This window comes from Zalophus californianus, chromosome 4 (genome assembly GCF_009762305.2).
Source record: "Zalophus californianus isolate mZalCal1 chromosome 4, mZalCal1.pri.v2, whole genome shotgun sequence".
Classification (NCBI taxonomy): domain Eukaryota; kingdom Metazoa; phylum Chordata; class Mammalia; order Carnivora; family Otariidae; genus Zalophus; species Zalophus californianus.
In genome coordinates, this window is record NC_045598.1 from 164,965,206 (window position 1) to 164,986,455 (window position 21,250).

The 21,250-nt window shown below is 32.8% G+C and overlaps 1 protein-coding gene across 4 annotated transcripts in view; it reads right to left on the reverse strand.

Moving 5' to 3' along the window:
• Positions 1–21,250, reverse strand: part of CSMD3 (CUB and Sushi multiple domains 3) — a 1,160,406-nt gene that overhangs the window by 165,207 nt on the left and 973,949 nt on the right. For 3 of the 4 annotated variants that reach the window (XM_027574671.2, XM_027574666.2, XM_027574669.2), the window contains 3 exons: positions 3,556–3,669; positions 2,965–3,060; positions 1,185–1,388 (listed from right to left, as the gene is read on the reverse strand). In XM_027574671.2, the coding sequence (XP_027430472.2) occupies positions 1,185–1,388; positions 2,965–3,060; positions 3,556–3,669 (414 nt within the window). The remainder of the gene's footprint in view (positions 1–1,184; positions 1,389–2,964; positions 3,061–3,555; positions 3,670–21,250) is intronic. The other variant, XM_027574673.2, reaches the window with a different exon arrangement.

Sequence of the window (21,250 nt, forward strand, 5' to 3'; positions counted from 1 at the left end):
CAATATAACTTTAATGAAAAAATTCAATTCAAGAGCTATTTCTTAACCTGAGATTAAATCTTACCATTCTTCTTTTAATATAATACTATATAACCAGGGGTAACTGTGTGGCTCAGTCAGTTAAGCACTGGACTCTTAATTTCGGCCTGGTCATGATGTCAGTGTCCTGAGATCAAGTTCTGCCTTGGGCTCTGCACTCAGCAGGGAGTCTGCTTAAGATTCTCGCCCTTTCCTTCTGCCCCCCACTCCCTGCACACATGCTCTCTCTCTCTCTCTCTCGTTCAAATAAATAAATCTTAAAAAAAAAATAATGTAATACCATGTAATCAAACAAAATAATTTCCAGATATGCTCTTGGGACAAAGAAGAAATAAAACTTCCTAACATACCTTTTCTACATCTATGGAACTGTACAACAGCCAAAAGTCATTGTAATGATCTTGAAATAATATAAAATTCTAAAATTTTGGCTTAGAAAAATATTTTAATCTGTTTCATATAATTTAACAGGGTTAAGAGCCCATAACTTTAGAAAGTGTATATTCCATTTACCAATTTAAAGTAGATACAGTCTTGCAAAAATTAAGTTTTAAACAATTAGATTTCTGGCTAATCCTATGTATTCCTCTCATTCAAAATATTATTGCTTTAGACTTGTGAGAGACAAAAAATTTCTTATTTTGTATTTTTTATACATATCTATAACTAATAGATAAAAGAAAAAACAGATTTATTTTCTAATGCATATTTTGTAATTCTTTTGATGCCAAAGTAGAATATGTCCAAAAAAATCAGCTTCTGAGATCTTTAAGAGATATATAAATTCTTTACATATTGGCATAGTAATCTCTGCATAAAATTTTAGAGATATTTATTTCAACAATCCCATATTAGTAGCATTCAAATTTTGTGTTATTGGCAATATGTACATATATCTTCAAACATCTAAATCAATAAATAAGGAAACTATTTGGCTAATTCAACAAAAAATATTTTTCATTGATCACATTACATCTGAACTGCATCAAATATCCACATTTACTTGCATATTTATATACATCATAACTAATGAAGTATTTAAAAAATAATGAATAACTACTAGATCTAAAATAGAATTATTGATAGATGCAAAATAACTAATTTTGATATAAAATATATACAAGCATTCAAACTTACATACTCACCAATACAGGTAGGTAAGGAATCATTCCATTGGGCTAAAGAATTGGGCACTGTATCACACCTAATTGCAATGGATCCATGGAGGATATATCCTGGATTACATTCAAAAAGAACCAGTGAACCAACTGCAAATTCATTGCCAATCCTTCTTCCGAATCTTGGTTCAGGCACAGAACTGCATTGTGTGGAACTTGTTCTAGGAACAGCTGTGTACAAATAATCGTTGATTTTAATTTCATATTTGGTAGAGAAATAAAGATTTCAAAATGTAACTATTTAAACAAATTTCAAAGAAGTCTTCACTTTTTATCAGCACTCAAATTAACAACTTGAATACATTTCTAAAAGTTTTAATATTCATACAAAATAAAATAAAATTTAAAATGAATACTTGCTATTGTCATCAAGATACTTTTGTTTAAAAAAACATTTTACTTTTGATCCTTTAAACAACATCAAGTAAGGTTTTTTTTCTTATTTTTTGTTTTACTAAACTCTTACTAATGTAGCAAAAAGTTTTGAATTAGGTATTTCAATTTATGGGATGATAACTGAAAGATATATTTTTTTCTTTTTAAACTGGGATACCAAGTTCAAACATGTGTCAGGTTTCATGAGGTAATGTCACATTTTATTTTTCAGTAGTTTCATAGATTTAAAAAAGAAAACACAACATTTTACTAATTTCACAGTATGTTCACAAACTTAGTTGTTCAAAATATGTTTGTTATTGATGAAGACAATTATGTTCAAGGCTAAGTAGAAGTCAGACAGATTAACAACAATAGAAGTTTTTATTTTAATAATCATACAGTATCAAATTTGAAATTGCTTTTAGACTTTATAGGTATGTCCTTTGATTGTGACTTTTTTTTTTGTTTAGTAAAATAGAATGATAACAGGATGTTTTTTCTTTTTAAAACTCATACAGATAGGATTAAAGAGTTTGAAAACAGCCCAAAAAAATGATATGATGAATTCCAAATAGATTGATTCCTCTTATGTGACTTGTTAATAGTGCCTTTTTAAATTCATAATATCACATACTGTTTAATGAAGGAATACTATTAAAAATGAAACAGTAAAATATTATAGCCAACATTATAAATGGGATAAAGGAAGTTAATAAAAGTATCAAATCATATATGTTTATAAATGTCTTAAGAATAAAGTTCAAGATACATTTGAGAATAACTACTACATGATCATACACAATTAAAAGAAAATGTTTCAAATTATAGAGCTTAATATATTAATGATAATGTGAAAGCTTGTCTATAAAAGGCAAGAAGAAACTGTGTAAACAAACTTTCAATTGCACAAAAATATTTAATAGCCATGAAGAAAGTTTGAAAGCTCCTGAGAGAATGAGAAACTAAAATTTTAGAATGGAATAATGATTTCCCTGCATGTCTAAGTACATCAGCAAAAAATTTTGCATATTTTTAATTTAGAATGCTAGGCTATGGGGAAAATAGACTATGTAGAGAGTGAAGAGTTGTCAGAAAAAAAAATAAATGTTTAAAACAATATGTCAGAAGGAAGGAAAATCATACTTGAGAATTATGATGGAAGCAATAGGTCACTTTTGACTTTGGTCAAAGTAACAGTGCTCTAGTGATGAGGGAGGGGACAGGGCAAAACTTAAAAAAAAAAAGAAAACTAAAAACAACTTTGATCTCTCCTATATGGTTATGAGGATCTCATCATTAATAATTCTGAACATAGCATGAGGTAACTGATATCATTCCTAGTGTGTTTCTAGGCTACAGGGTCACTTACCTTGATAAACAAAGTGAAATCCCTTAGCTGTTATTGGTCCAACTGAAGTAAATCGAATTGTGATCTGATTACCTGAACTCAGTGGAAGTGATTCTCCTACTCAACAAAACAAACACTAAGATATCATAAATAATTTCATTCAGTAAACCTAACAAATTATATTAATTTACACTGTTATTTGAAAATGTCAATCTATGTTCTATCAAATTACCTTAATATATCCTACCTCTGACAATATATTTTCTTTGGGTTCAGCTTCAATCTCAACCTTTTTACCAGAAGGCTTTTATTACATTTTGATACATATTGTCTCATTTTAAAAATAATCCTTACATATTTTATATTACATTAAATACCACAGACTAAGTGACTAAATATATTTACTTGATTACAATCCCCCAAAATAGTTGGTTATATTTTTCTCAAGCGTTTGAGTTACTATTGTGTTTCTATTTTTGTTTTTAATAAAGAGTGATTCTATTATCAGTTTATGTATCATATGGATGACATAAATCTCAACTTTCATTCTAATACCAATCAAAGTCAGTCTTTAATCAATAACTGATGCATGGCAGTTCTATTAAAGGATACCTGAATGGGATCCTGAGAGGGAAGATAACAGAGAAGATTGCTGAGTTGGCCCATCATACACCTCAACAACATCGTGGAGTGATGTCTGGAAAAATACAAACTGGCCAAACACCACTGATCAACAGGAACCAGGAGAAGCAAACAAATCACCAACCATCCAAAAACGAAAACAAAAAACAAAAACAAAAACAAAAAATAGAAAGAGGAGGAGAGAGAGAACAAAGTATTACAATATAATACTCATCTTTTTTCTACCTTTAAAAGAGGGTAGGTGCCAATTGGTTGATATGCCTAATACACGTATTTCAGGTCATAAAGGTAATGACCATGGCCTAAAAGCAATAAAATTTTTTAAATACTATTTTTTAAAAAATAAATTAAATGGGTATAGCATGTATATTTGGATCAGAAATCATAAGGTTGGTGATTATTACTTTATAATAACTCTTTGATTTTCCCATTGGTAGTTTGGTTCTTTTCACTTTGTGACTCTCTTCTCTTTTTCTAATTTTTTTCTCCTCTTTTATATAAGATAGACAATGTTTTAATTTGGGGGATTTTTTTAGAATGCTTTTAAAATGCTGTTCCACTATGAGTAATAGTTCCACTGGAAAAGTATCAGCAAGATACTTTTCAGGTACAGTGTTCACGTTCTAACTTAAAAATGATTCCTAAGCATTGTTAATAATCTGTCAAAATATTTCTTTATAATTCCTCAGCAATTGAGATATACAAATTTACAAAATGGTCGTTTTTCATGGTAAGTGCAGATGTGAAGTACTTATCAATATTTATGTCTCTCATTTTTGTATTTTTCTTTTAATTATACATGAACTTTATGTTAGAAACGACCCAAACTATAACTTAAAAGAAAAACCTGTTCCAGAGCAGAAATAAGGTTATATATTGTTTTTTATAAAAGGAAATAAATTTTAAATATTATCCTTAAAACACTTTGTTGAATAGAAAAATTACAGCGTTTAAAAGTTTTTTAAGTTTAATAATGTAAAAACAAGAGAACTTTTATAAACTCAAAATCACATTACTGTAATTAAACTATACATTGCATGAATATATATTTTAAAGTTCATCATAATTTACACTTGAATCAAGGTTATGGTCATCCTTTGGTGGTCCTATGAAGACAGGCTAATTCATCTGAAACATGCTGAGTTTTGCATATGAACACATACACATAATACTGTAAACAAAGATATACTTTTTTTTTGTGTGTGCCTGCTAAAATAAGCTGGTGATCTCAGTCCAGTTCTTTGTGGGGCAAAGGAAAATGAATACAGATACAGAGTTGTTGCTTTGAACAATTCCTGAACATTGTTGTGCTATTTTTCATAAATAATTCTGAAAACTTTTCCTAGAAGTCATAAAAACAAATTTATGTTTCTGTTGAATCAGATATATGCATTCTATTGTTTTAATAGTTTACAAGTCATATGAAATTTCAGTCCAGACCTTTTTAAAAGATCGATATATTGGTCCACCAAATCCCAAGCCATTTCACAAATATTCCAAAAAATATTAAGAAAGTTTTTGTTTTCTGTTTTTGCATTTGTTTAGATTGGTGTTTGATCTGTTTTCAACTGTGTCTTTGAAAATTTCTATTATAATGCAGATGTCCCCATTGCCTGTCCTGTTAGCCTAATCATAGGCACTTTGTAAAAACAATGCGCAACAGGGCTCTTGGTAGATAAACTATTCTTTCTCTATATCTTTTTTGGGAAGACATTGGAAAAAAAAAAACACTAAAATTCAACATCTTTTCACTCTTTCTGCCAAATATTTCAAATACTTCATTAGGAAACATGCCCAGTTACCAAGAAAACCACCACATTACAAACAATATCTAAAAAACAAAACAAAACAATCCCCCCCAAAAAAACCCTCAAAAAACAAAACAAAAAAAACAGAGTCATCCAAGGGCTTTTTCTAAGGAAAAACAATTTTTTTTTCTTGATTTTAGGCCTATTGTTCACAATTGTTACTTCTCTACAGGTAGACCAGAATTTTGTGTCACTTGTGAACTGGTTATGTTGAAAGGGTAACTTCTAACAATATAGCCATAAACACCACATATTTGCAATGCATTAATGAAAACCATGGGGCATGTCCTTGGAGTGTACTTAGTAACTTGTGCTTGCAATTCATGGTGCTAATTCTGAGATGACAGTGGGGAGAGCTGAGAAGGGATGGGGGGTAAGGGAGTGGAGTGTTGAATCTAGCCTCATTAAGCACTTACTAACTAGTAGTAAGCTACTACTCTTTAACTGTGCTGTAAATCCGCATTAATATAGCCAATGGAAATCTTAAATTAAAAATAGCCTTTATGGGAAAAAAAAAGTTACTCTGAGAGTATACTAAACCATTATATGAAAAATAAAATTTTAAAGTACATTTTTGAATAAGTTTTTTGTAGTATGAAATATCAAGAATACTTGCATAGTGATCTGATTTCCTACACATTACCAGGTTAAGTATTGCCTCACTAAATTATGTTACAAGCCCGAACCAAATCTCAACTAGAAATCTCAAGAATTAAATGGTAAACCTTGTGTTTGCTTCTCCATGCCGTCCACAAATGCCTTTATTTAGTTTTCGTATGTTCACACAGCAGTAGGTCTTCTGCTTCTAAAATGTTCTGAATGGCAAACTGCACCCTTTGCATGGTTTGAGGCCTTTGTAGGAAAAAATTGTGAAAGACTTTAAGATGGATCAAAAGATAACTGGATGTTGTGTTTTGGTGAGATGTTTTTTTTTAGCTTACCCTTCTGGGTCACCTGTGTTTTGGGGGGCTGTGGTGCATGCAATGGATTATTGTCCAATGGACAGACCTGTAAATTCATTGCAGCATTCCACGCTTATCTGTGTATCTAAGTATCAATCTACCTCTCTATCCATTGATCTATATTTGACTACTGAATTCTATATTGAACCACTGTAATATTTACTGAAACCCTCATTAATTCCTGGGTTAAATAAAATTTTTGATACATGAAAAAATTTTGATACATGTTTACTTTATATTTGCATGGGAGTCATGGTTACACTCTCATTAAAAAACAAAACAAAACAAAAACCCTTTTAACACTGATCTACGTACCTCAACCTAATGACTGGGCCATTTTTTATTTCTAGGACTACAATTAACCTCCAAAGTCTGGGCTGATTATGCCTTCTGAAATGATTAGCGAGCCCTCCATCTTCTTTTTCTTAGTTTCCAACAGAGATACAAAATTCTCTGCATCTCAGCTCCAGGGCTTCTTTTCCTTTCTCTGGAGATCTGCATGTGAATATCAAAAGCACTTTGTTCTCAGGCTATTAGAGTAGGCTATAAACACTAAGCTATTTCTTAAGGGAAGCACCACTTTAAGTGAATTTTTTTCCTTTCTTAAGCATGATAGATCTTAAAAATAATCTTTTAACTCCTTTGTTCGAAATGTTTTATAATGTTATATGTGTATTATTGCAATCTAGAAAAAAGAAGAAAAGGGAAGCCTAATAAGGTAGAAATAAACATGTAAAATACCACTACAAATCAGTCTATGCAAAGAATCTATTATTATCTCTGAAATTACTTCTGAGTCTCTTATTTTCCACATATTTTATCCTAGAATACAGTTTATTAATCTAACTAATATTGTTGATTCTATTCTATGATGTACTGTAAACAGCTGGGGTCAGAAAGCCAACTGGTCCAGAGAGAGTCTTTCTCTTAGACCCCATTAACTATATTTGTAGTCATTGAGGTAGCAGTTTACCTTTACCAATGGAAAGATGTTAGGTTAGCCAATTAAATTAACTGTAAACCAACAACAGGGCATGTTGGGCACATCTTTTAATGCAGATGATTGTTGTGCTGATCATTTAATCCATTCTTAAAAGCAAGTCCTCTACCAACCTCTAATGGACAACATGGAGGTGTTCTATGCTACATTTTTTAAAAAAATTACAATTTAGATTTTTTTATAAAGATTTTATTTATATATTTGAGAGAGAGAGAGAGCACGAGCAGGTGGAGAAGCAGACTTTCCTCTGAGCAGGGAGCCTAATGCAGGGTTTGATCCCAGGACACTAAGATCATGACCTGACCCAAAGGCAGACACTTAGCTGACTGAGCCACCCAGGCACCCCTACAATTTAGATTTTTAAACATCACTTAGTCTGCTTAAATCACTTAAATAGCGAAAACCTCTAGTTTAGATCACATAGATAGGATATTTACTCCAACTTTAAAATTTCCTAGTTCGTTTGCTCCCCCATGAGCAAATAAACTCAGAATGAGACAGGACATTGTGCTTATCTCTTTTTCTTTGTACATAAAGCAAGGTTTATCTGACGTCTAATTTTTACAGTATTCTATCCAACCAAGGCAGAAAGTCAGGGTACCATTTACTGAGATGGTTTGCATGATACCAATGTTCATTTAACGAAGTTTCAAAGAGTATTTATTTCCTTACTCTGCACCAACTCTGTCATTTCTCCTTTAGTCACATTCGTTTAAGTCATGAGACTTTATCCATTCTGCTTAATTTAGCCATTCCAAATGTAAGTCAGTAAATGATGAAAGGATACCTGGATGGCATAAAGAAACTCCTGAACATTAATATGGCTGCACAGTTAGAATGCACACTGCAGACCAGCAATCCCTCAGGAAGTATCTTTGTGGAAAACAGTACAGTGGACGCGTGAAGTGAGACATCATGCTCTACATGGTTTAGCACCCAGAGGGGTGTGCCTTTGTTTAGAATATAAATAAGTAGTTCTCTGCTCTCACTGCTGCTGAAATGTTCCACCATTGCCTAAACAAGTCAGAAACTTTTGGAAGTTGCATTTAATTCTTGTGCCATCAAAATAACTAGCTAGTGCATTCATTGTACAGAGGCTCACTGATTTAGCAATTAACTTTAAATGAGGATAATAAAACAAACATGGACACGATTGATGTTATTCAGTGATTAGGATTGGAGTTATCGCATTAAAACTAAATACTGAGTTTATACAAATACAGAAGGGTTTTAATTTTGCCTTTGTCAATTTTGTTTTTCTCTCAGGAAGGAATCAGTCACAGAGTATCCCAATGGCATACTAGTTTTAAAAGGAAAAAAAAAAAAAAAGCCCTCAGACTCAGATGGGACCATGGCTAAAAGAACTGATCTAACCATTTCTGTTTAAGGTGGTGATTGGTAAAATTAAAGTATCTAAGAGTTTGTAGTAAATTCAGGTCTCATTCAAACTTGCTTTGATATAAAAGGGATCAAATTTGGTAGAGGAAGGCAGGGAAGTAGGTCTCTTAGGGCGGTGGTAGTTCTAGCAGTCAGATGGGCGGTAGCTCATTCACCCTGGTGCCAACACGCTAAAATGATGAGATTTCTTTGCTCTGTGAAAGAATGGATAAAGCAGCTTACATACTGTCAGCATCTGCATTTATTATCCAGCATCCATTTAGATGGACTAATGCTTTAAAATCACAAATCTATGGGTCTGGAATGCCCTAATAAAGGATGAATGAAAACTGGCAAATGAAGAGTTAGGTCAGATTCTGGAATCAGACTCTAGGACTGAATCTAGGATGAGTCACAGGAGTAAGTCACTTCACCTTTCCATGCCTCAATTTCCTCACCTGTAAAACAGGGAATAATAAAAGTACCTAACCTCATAGGACTGATGTGAGTTAACATGTACGTCGACACTTGTAAAACACTCTGAACAAGTACCTGAACACAGTAAGATGTATTAGTTACTACTACTAGTATCTCAGCCTTGTAAATATATATGCTACTAATTCAATCTGAAAATTCACTGGTAGGCAAAAGTTAATTGACCTTCGAGGTTAGATAATATATTTTTTTCTCATACTCTCCTTTCCACACACATATTTAGAACAAAGCACAGACCTAATTGGGTTAGAAGAGCATTTCAGCAGTTTTAGTCAAGGGTTCATTGGACTGATGATTGCAAAATGGCTATGCACTTCCCAGTCTACTTGATTTTACATTCTATCCTTTCGGGTGGAATATGAAACTGGAATTAGCAGTTTTCTATATGGGCTAAGAAAAAGGGAGCAATGTGAGAGAGCATTCTACTTTTGTTTTAGTTTGTTCCCTTCATCTTAAGTCCTAGTCCCTCTGTTGCAAAGGCATTGAAACACCATCACAAAAGAAATAGTTCCACACAGAGGGGAGTCTGGGCAGCGAAAGGAAAAGAAAAATACTGTAAATTCCTATTAGGTCTCAGCATGATTCTCAACATGCCTGTTATCCTTTTCAAAATCTGTACATTCTTTCATATTCCAGGGTTCATTTTGATTGTATTAGGCACTCAGCTGGTTAGTTGCTCTGTGAAAAAAATGTAAAGAAGTCACCCCTGTTTTGCTCAGCTTGCATTTTATTCACCAACACGGCACAGGAGAAAACACACATGTGCGCTCACACTACCAGCAGAACAGAAGTAAGATTCACATCAAAGATGTATTTGCAACTGTACCTGATTATGTGTGCAAGCATAAAAAAATTACTGTTGGTGACATAAGGTATCAAAAAGTTTGGCTACCTTTATATGAATTTTGTCTCAACTTTCACCTCATATGAATACTTCAATATTGTAGGAATGTCCATGTATGCAAAATGCTTCCTTTTTCAATTAGTAACATATACATACAGTACTCTTTGTTCTCTATATGCTCTGACTGTGAAACTACTTATTGTATAAAAAGCTCCAAGGTTGCTTTTGGGATACAATGCCACTTGGATACCTCATGATTTTAAAAGCATTCTCATTTAAAGATGATTACAAGTATCCAATTAAAACCTTGATTTTATGAAATATATATATAAAGTGAAATATTATATATATATTATATTATATATTATATAAACTGAAGTATATATCTAAAGTGAAATATTATAACAATTTATTCAAAAGCACCAAAAGGCAGAACATTTAAACTCAGTCCCAAGTCAAATTACTGTGCTACTTATTTTTTTTTTAAAGATTTTATTTATTTATTTGAGAGAGAGACAGAGAGACAGAGATAGTGAGAGAGAGCACGAGTGGGGAGGAGAGGGAGAAGCAGGCTCCCCGCTGAGCAAGAAGCCTGATGCGGGGCCTGATCGCAGGACCCTGGGATTATGACCTGGGCTGAAGGCAGTGGCTTAACCAACTGAGCCACCCAGGCACCCCAGTGTGCTACTTATTTTCAAAATGTCATCTAGCACTGGAAAAGTTTGAGTAGAAGTTGCACTGATATAAGAATTAATTGAGAATTTCATCAGTATTTTGAAAACGTTTATATTTTCCACATATCAGTTAGATTCCAAGTACTTAACGGTTATTATTATAGTACAATACTAGTAAACTATTAACTCACAAAGAGGTGCTTTATACTAATATAGCATTTTAGATAAGGTGAGTCTTGTGATTCATACACTAATTATCTAGGGCTATTTAAATCACATAGAAGCTTGCCTCCACCATAGATCCTGGGGCTAATCTTGCCCTAGAGCAAATAACCTAGAAGTGTTACATTAGTCAGCATCTCACAGAGCACCATTGAAAGCATTCTGGCTCTGAAAAGAAAGATACCAAAATCTTGTTATTGCAATTTTGTAATAATCAGGAAAAGATGCTATTTTAAAAACAAAATCATGGCTCTGACCATGGTACCTGATTATCCAGTCACTAAGTAGCTCCAGAAATCTTGTCCTGCTTTGAATTCATAGCAGTAAAGAGGATCCTAATTTATTTTCCTGTTAGCAGTTTCCTGTGTGATACCTGTGCCAATCTATAAGCTAGGTTTACTGACTAAATCCATAATATTTACTTTCAGGCTTTACATTTACTCACCACCAAAATTTCAAACTGCCTATAACTTATTTTAAACATATGGGCATTATAAAAAAACCCTCTTATAGCAAATGTAGTTCAGTATTCTTTAATTGTTTCAGGAACAATATCTACTCATCTGCAAGCCAGCAGCTTATCTGCAATTTGGCAGTTGTAACATTTTCCAATAGCTGAAAATTAATTTGCTGTTCAAAATGCAATGAAATCAAGAAAAACACAATAAGCAATTCTATTGCATGTTTAAAAGAATTAAAACAGGAAAGCAAAATTAAAAGTTGAAAGTGTTACAATATTTTATTAGCACTTTAATTTTCAACTCAATTTCAATTTGGATGAGTATTTTCCTTTAACCATTCCTAAGTCTCTTTTTCTACACATTTTGGCAGAATATGTCTGCCAAATCCCAACGAGGCCAGACAGATTTAGGTCAGGAAAATATTCTCATGTGGACTATAACATAAATTAGTGGAATTTTTTTTATTATGGAAATTTCCAAACATATACAAAGTAGAATACTAAAATAAACACCCATGAACCCATCCATCCGGTTTCAACACTTATGAACATTTCCAATTTTGTTTCATTTATTCTCTCCCATCCCTCCTGTATCCTCAACCTGGGAATATTTTAAAGCGACTCCCAATATCCTACCCTTTTTCCATAAAGGCTTCAATATTTACTTCTAACAGATGAGGACTTTAAAAAATAACCACAACTAACCACTGTATCTAATAAAACTAACAACAATTTCTATAATTTAATAACCATTTCTTGATCCCATTTCCTGATTTTCTCCCTTCCAAAGAAGTATTTTTTTATAGTTGTTTTGATTAACTCAGGATCCAGACAGGATCCACACGTTTCATTTGGTTGAGGTCATGAAAGTCTCTTCCAATGTGTGAGATCCCTGACCCCCATCTCATTTTGGATGTCATATACTTCTGGAAAAATATGGGTCTTCTGAAGGCAGAATACTGAAGTAGGATAAAACTCAACTGATGAAATTTTCCTGTCATCTAGGTTTTGTTGAGAGTTAATTTGATGAAGTGCAGAACACCTCTGGAGGTAAGGGGGCTGCTACGTGCATACGGTTCCTGATCCTCTGAAGTCCCATTTCAATCAGAGCATTTTGTTTCTCTGTTTTATTTAAGGGACTTTCACATACAATTCAGCATTAAGCCTGGATTCAAATTCTTGCTTTCACTGAATTCTTTACACTCTGCATATTGCCTCCTACGCATGCCATGCCTTTTCTGCAGGCTCAGCACCCTGAACCCCTCAACTCTCAAAGTTCAACTAAGAGTTCTTTAATTGGCAACATTTACATCTATTTTAGGATGACAGATGGAGGGGTTCATCATAGGGCAACATTTTAAAACAGTTTCTCAGTATTTAAAAAAAAAGTACTCTTAATAAATAAGGTGTCATATGTGCTGTAGACTCTTAGCCCTTTTTAGGGGTAGATTTTAGAATTCAGAAGAGTAGCAGGGACATCTCTTTGCCCATTGGTCCTGTACCATGCTTTCATAAAACCACCTTTCTGCATGAAGAAGAAGAAGAGGAGGAGGAGGAGGAGGAGGAAGAGCAGGATCTGTTAAGGAATTTTGGTTTTCATAATGATTTACAAAATAAAATGTTAGTCATAAAGAGCCTGGGATTTGCAATTCTATACACTGGATTTGACCAGCTTTACTATTTAGTGTTGTGTGACCTTCACCAAGCTAGTAAACCTTCCTGAATCTTTTTCCTAATCTACAAAATAATACCCACTCCATAGGATTGTTGTAAAGAATAATCTCTAAAGCATCTGTATTAAGCACCAGCAGGTGCTTAATACACACACTATCACTCACACACACACACACACACACACACACATGCACACACCATACCTTGTGACCTTTTTAATCTCTTATTTAAAAACTATCAATACATTGCATATCGATATACAATTGTATATCGATATGCAATTTTATAAATAAATGAAATTAAGCATTAATTTTTTAACTCTACCAAACATGATGGTTAGTAGTAATAGTAGTAATCTCAACAATGGAAAAAAATAAGAATAATAGCGTATCAATTTTGAAAGACATGTTATCATTCATTTAGTCCAAATCATCAGATGCTATAAACATACTTTTAGTCTGTTAACCTTCCTTAGAGAATACATATACACATATTGGAGCATAAAAGAGTTATTGAATAAATCTACAGAATATATATTACTCAAAGAACACACTGAACTCTGCTAAGGGGAAACTGGTCTTATTGTTTCTGTTCTCCAAAAGACTTTTCTTCTGTAGTTTATTTTTTTTTTCCTTTTCAGAAACAGTCTCAAACTATATTGTCCATAATCAAAGAAAGAAAAAAAAAATTTTATGCTAGTCTGGAAAGAGTTACTCTTCTTCTAAGTACAAATAAAGTAATTTATCTCACTATTGCTGTTTTTTTTTTTTTGAAAGATTTTATTTATTTATTTGAGAGACAGAGTGAGTGAGAGAGAGAGAATGAATGGGCAGAGGGGCAGAGGAAGAGAAAGAAGCAGACTCCCTGCTGAGCAGGGAGACCAACATGGGGCTCCATCCAGGGACTCCAGGATCATGATCTGACCTGAAGGCAGCTGCTTAGCAGACTGAGCCACCCAGGTGCCCCTCACTATTTCTGTTTTAACATTTTCACCATCATTCTCGTTGACCTTATCACTGATTTATGGCAACATCCTCATTAGCAAAAGCATCTAATATTCATTCAGAACTTCCTTCCAAATCCCTTACCATTATTAAGTTAGTAATTATTTACTATGTGCAAAATACTGTACTGTTGCTGAGAAACTTATAAATGGAAATTCTAGATATATTGATAAATTTTGGTATTGATAAATATTGATAGATTTGTTTCTCATATATAGACTTTTGACTAGAAAATCATTTAGGTATACAGACAAGGTTGAAAGAAATCTGAGACAATTTTTTTTTCCTTCACTTGGTACACATATAAAATTTATTTGGATTAATAACATCACTAGTTAATAAACAATGAACCTATTGATGTTTGAGGTTGATGTATAAATCTATTGTTATCTGCCTCCTTACCCAGAACTTTGTACATACAGATCAATTTAGTTCCTTTTAAGAAAGTTTATAGATATATTATGTTAAACAACTCTCCACTGAATTAATAAAATCCCATTTTGTGGATGTGGCCTTTTGTTAAGAAAGAACTAGATCTCGTGGAAAATTAGTGATATAAGGGTCACTGGAGACCTGTCTTTTCTCTGCTCTCATATTGGGCCAATCTAAAATCTATGAATGAGTTTTGTTCCAAAGATATTACCAGTAGACTGTTGAGATTTTAAAATGCATATTCTAGCGAAAACAATGTAAAAATGATAGGTGCCCATATTAACTCACAAGATCAATTTGACCTAAAATCAGCGTAGTTCATGAAAATAACAGAATATTTTAACTCTACAAGAGATTTCAGAATCTGTCTCAATTCTCTGTTTTACAAATGAGGTAACTGACGTACAAAATGGTTGAATGATTTACAACAACAATCCTATAGGAAAATGCATTCTAAGCTCCAATTAGAACAACAAGAAACACCCTGCAGGATTTGGGACTTCACTGGGAGAAGAAAGGTCCAAGTCCCTAGACATAAATAACATAATTACCACACCTGCACGGAAAACACTGCTTGATTCTTTTTTTTTTAAAGAATAACTGGCAGGCACCTGGGTGGCTCAGATGGTTAAGCAACTGCCTTCGGCTCAGGTCATGACCCCAGGGTCCTGGGATCAAGTCCCGCATCCGTCTCCCTGCTCCTTGGGAGCCTGCTTCTCCCTCTGCTTCTCTCTCTCTCTCCCTCTGTCTCTCATGAAAAAATAAATAAAATCTTAAAAGAATAAAAAAATAAAGAATAACTGGCATACTAAATATTATATGTATTTTATACATTATGAAATAGTTTATACATTATTTTATACATTATGAAATAGTCACCACAGTAAGTTTAGTTACCATCTGTCACTATACAAAGTTGTTACAATATTATTGACTATGCAGGTCAATATACATATATTTTCTATGATAAAGTTTAAGTTAGGCACAGTAAGAGATTAACAAGAAAAACTAAAAATAAAATAGAAAACTATAACAATATACTATAATAAGTTATGTAAATGTGGCCTCTCTCTCTCAAGATATCTTATTGTACTGTACTCACACTTCTTGTGTGATGATGTGGGATGATAAAATGCCTACATGATGAGATGAAGTGAGGTGAATGACGCAGGCGTGTGATGTACCATTCAGCTACTATTGACTTTCTGACAATATCTCTGAAGGAAGATCATCTGCTTCTTGACTACAATTCCCTGTGTGTAACTAAAATGTGGAAAGTGAAATGGTGGATAAGGGGGGACCTACTGTATTCAAGTTTCTTGGGTTGTCTAGATATGTCAGAATCCTTCTAAATATTCTAAATTACTTAATAAGCTATAATTCCAATGGAAATATCTTACATTACAGTACAAAAAAAGCTTTTTACTTACATGTGCAAAATTTATTCATAGACCTGTATAAAGTATTTAGCTTTTAAAAGAAGCTGTGTGAAAAATGTGTTTTGGATTGTCTTCAATGGAAAGATGTTTGAAAATTAATCATTTTGTATCTGAATGCAAAACAAGCTAAAATAGCATCACCTCAGTTCCTCTCAAATGACTTGTAGGGAAAGTTAACTCTTCAGCGCACTGATCAGTGCTAAACACAAAGATAACTAAAAAATATGACTTCAAAAAAGAGCAAACTATTTACTAATTTGTTTCTCATTATCATAACAAAGAATAGTGATGCATTTAACTAAATATTTAAAAACTAATTTATAATCACATTATTGTTAATTAAGAATATATAAAGACAAAATACTTGTGCATGTGAATCACTTTATAATATTTATAATATATTTAATATATATAAATAATATATAAATATATAAAATATAATGTATAAATATAATATTTATAATATATAATAATATTATGTATGGGTTAGTTTATAAAACCATAGTAACTAGCTTCAAAACGCAAATGGAATATTCTGTTTTGTTGTTTTTTCCAGTGGGTGAAATCTTATTTTCTTATTTTTAATAGAGATTTTAAGACTCCCCCTGGAGATAAGGACACAATATATAATTCCATAAAATTATTCAACTTCACCCAAGTATATCTGATCTTGACCCAAATTACACTCAGAGAAGTTTTACTTCTTTTCCTATTTCCATTCTTCTATTTCTTTTTCTTTAATAAGAATTTTGTTGTTTTGTTGTTTACATGATTCTTTACATGATTTTTACATGTAAAACATGTAATGTTTTACAAAAAAATTACAAAACATGTTTTATATGATTCTTATATAACAATTATTCTGCATAAGTAACTAAATTTTATTTCTTATGTGTTAATTGTTAGAGAATTTTTACAGTTAGAGATTTTTTACAGTTAGATGATGCTGGGCCCCAAATAGCAATAACCATTAAGCAAAGAATTCACATGTAACATGGGACCATTATAACTTATTTTATATATGATATTCCAAAGTAAATAAGAGACTCTGAAAACCTTCGGGTTGTATGCTGTAAAAGGGTCATGTGTGGCTTATAACGTAAAGTTTTGAGAATCAGAGCTATTAGAAATTTTACACTAAATTCTATTTTTATACCTTTTAGTCATATTTAGAGATGATAGATATAGTGTGTTAAATGATATTCTGACTTCAATTTGTGAATTCCAAATTTTCTTTCAGGTTTATTTGGACTATTTAATGGATTAGATAATTCATTTAGATTCAGTGGAGGCAAAGAGGAGCCACAAGAAAAAAAATCTAAATGAAGCCTATTGTCATTGTTCTATGGCCACATTTGCTATACTTACTTATGCTGTCAGGAGATTGATGTGTATTGTCAGGTTTTACCTATGATGACCTGAACAGTAGGTGCTATTAACCCCATTTTGAATAGGAGGAAAATAAGGCCCTGAGACCACCCCAAGGGGAATTAATGACCAGAAAAGAAATACAGTGGAAATTTTTCCTTTTTTTGAATTATGTGTATAGTACATATATATATATATGTTTGTACATACAAAATATGTACAACAGTATATTATATATATATAATATGTGTCATGTATATTATAGTAGTAAAAAGTTCAAAATAAGAAAATAAATGTTATGGTACAAAAAGGAAAGATGTAATGGAGCAATATTTTAATTTTGTGAATGTAATTTTGAAAAACATGAGAAAACAAACGTTTACTAAAGTTTGTACTCTTTCAGTTATTTATGTCTTAAGCAGAAATAAAAAATGCAGTTGTTTACCTAGGATGGATTAACTGAACTAAGTCAAATTCTGTTTCTTTGCCTTACAATCAGTGCTCTATCATATTGATACTATTTGAATGAAGGAATATATAGTACAACAGGTTGGAGACATGAACTAAAGTGAAATGGAATGATTCTAAATAATTAAAAATTTACTCTAAAAAATGACTGGTTGCTTAGTTCTAGTGTATCAAGGGCAAAAATACATAGTAAAATAAAAACAATAAAAATTAAAAAATAAAATAAATAATATAAAATAAAAATACTGGGGAATTGCTGTGTGTGTGTGTGTATGTGTGTGTGTGCACGTGTGTGTGTATAACACATTATAAAAATTGCACATTTCAGGCGCCTGGGTGGCTCAGTTGATTAAGCGTCTGCCTTCAGCTCAGGTCATGATCCCGGGGTCCTGGGATCGAGCCCCATGTCCGGCTCCTGAGCCTGCTTCTCCCTCTGCCTCCCTCTCCCTGTCTCTCATGAATAAATAAATAAAAAATTAATTGCACATTTCAATAGGTGGTTTGTATTGATTGCAAACTTTCTATAACATTTTTACAAATGATTCTTTAGCATCAAAGGAACTAAATAGAATCATATGTCCTTTTTTTTTAATTAGATAAAAAGCTGAAAAAAATGAATTATTACATTCTATCAATGGTTCCTGGCCACTCTGTGACCCTTTCTTCCTGTACGCTCATGAAGCCAGGCTTCACAGCCTGATGCCATCATTTGTATCTCCTAAAATTGTTATGTTCTGCTCCTCCAAATTCTCTGACGCTGTGTATCTGGATTCTCGGTCTCATTTTCTTAGCTAATGTCTAGTCTCTTTGAAGACTCAGCTCAGAGAAGCTATCACTGAATACTCACTACTATTACCTCAGAATTTGTTGAATGAAGGGTTGCTCAAATATGCTTCTATAGTATCCACTGCTTATTCTGGTCTCTCAAGTTATTACACTATTTTGAATGTTTGATTTAAATATCTTTTTTCTCCACTACTTGAAATTATTTATTTGCCTACTTTCCTGGCATTCACCACATATTTGTGCAATGAATGTAGAAACTCCAATTATGTGCCCCCCCAAAAAAAATCAGAAGTGCTGAGAAAATGTTTTCACTCTTTTCAGGTAATCAACACAATATCTCACAATCATTTCAAATACCAGGTGTGAAAAAAGGTGCATCAGCACAGCTCTCCTTTTTCATTTTCTTTGTTTTGTCTCACAAACAATCAATATTATTTAAGCAATTATCAATCATATCTGACAGAGCTTCCTTAAATATAAATTGAGTTGTCACAAATTGCTTAAAAAAGGAAAGCAAACATGAGGGTATTTAGTTCAGTTCACTCGAGATTGATGGCCTCATGTCCTTAAGAAGGTAGTACAGATGCCATCAGTCAAATAAAAGACAAGTTGCCTGTCCTCTGTCAAATCTCTCCTAACTTGAGGAAGGGTATTTGCTTAGTCACCCAATCTACTTCACAATATTTAGGATGATCTATTCTGTGTCCATGCTAGGCCCTGAGGTACAGGTTCTGCCTTGTGGAGTTGCTTCCTTAGTCCTTCCTTCTTATAAACTCATACATAGAAGCACACAGGTTCATTCTTTCTATCTTCTAAATGTGTCTTGATTCTAGTTGACCACCTCCTCTTTTCTCTATTCCCATTACCACTTCCTCATTTCAGGTTCACATCATCTCTCACCTTCTCTGTGATGTCCCTGTGTACAAACCTGAAGCAACTCCACTTCCTTCTCCACACCTTTAGGGAAGAGAGTAATCTAAAATACAAATTCGATTACATCACTTCCCTATATGACAGTTTAGCTGTGGAACTGACCAGATGGGCTGCATGAACAGTTCGATATTTTCATCAGACCCCCCCCACACCCAGTTATTTCCCTGGCATTGAATTTCTAAAGCTTATCTAAAGTTCCATGCCCACCACCACCACCACTTCTGTTAAGAAAAATGCTTATGGATACTTTTTCACTTTCGGATATGAACACTAGATCAATAAACCATATTAATATTTTATTAATGCTCATTAAACAATAATAACTGCTTTGCAATTTTTAGAGTCTTGACCTGTAGTTCACTCTCTGGAAAAGGAATTTGGAGGTACTAAAATCCAAGCTAAAATCAGAGTATTAAGAATTAAAAAAATAAAGAAGTCAGCACACACAAAACTTACTCTTAAAACAGGGATGTAAAATAATTTCATCATAGAAGGTAAAAACTTGGATATACCAAGCAAACAAATAGAGTCTTGATCTTAAGAAAAAAAAAAAAAAAAAAAAAAGCTTGGAAACTTGGTCTCTCGAGTTCATGGACAGATTAGAAGTCCAGTCAATATCATTTTATTCAACAAATATTTATTGAGTGCTTATAAACATATAAATAAATATTATGGGAGCTCACAATATACAGTCCCTGCCTTCAACAGTCTCATGGGTTAGTGAAGTGATAACATATTAGCATATACTTACCACCCTGAATGATAAATTTTAATGGTGGAGATTCTTTTCACACTACTCTTTGCTCAGAATGCCCTCCTTCTTTCCCTCTAACTGTATGACATCTACCATTTTGCCAACAGGAAGCAAGGATCACATCCTACACGAATCCTCTCTGAATTCTCATCATACAACCCCACACATTTTTAACCCACTTGAACTCCTGGGTATTTATACCTGCACCACCCATTCTGATCTGCATATATTGCTCTTAGTTCTTATTTAAAGGTAATCCTTGATGACAGGCACTCATGCTACACTAGGCATCGGGGACACGAGTGTAAAAAAGATGCACACAGTTACAAGTCTCATGGAACTGACAGTGTAGAAGAGAGTAATTAAGTACTGAGGTAGAGGTATACAAAATGTGTACTATGACCCCACTAGTGTGATAGAATAAAATAAAGGTACAATAATATTTTTGCATTACTACTATGAAAAGATATAAAAATGGCTTTGTATGGCTCCTCCTACATGGATTTCATCTTAGGCAGAAAGTTTCAAAAGAAATTGTGGTTAATCATCAAAAACTATGGGAAACCTAACCTAAAATCACATTGAACTTACTAATACATATAGACAATCTGTAATTAAACACCTTTAGGACCCAAATCTCCAAAGCAAAAATTTCATTTACAAACATGAAAGTATGTAACCTCTGTTGACATAGGTCACCAGGGACTTTTTCTCTATTTTATAAAGAACTTAAAACTTAAAAATTATCCATGATATTTAAAGTAACAAAATTAATCAAGAAACCACTATCCTGTGGACGTTATGGAGAAATAACAAATTAGAGGTCAAAGTTTCTGTACTTCAGCAATCGTGCAATTAAAAAAAAAAAAAGTCTGGTGCCCTGAGTAGGTTAAAACAATAGAAATTAAGGACCTAATTCTAAGCAATAGCTATCCACTTCTAATGTTAATGAAATAGCAATCATT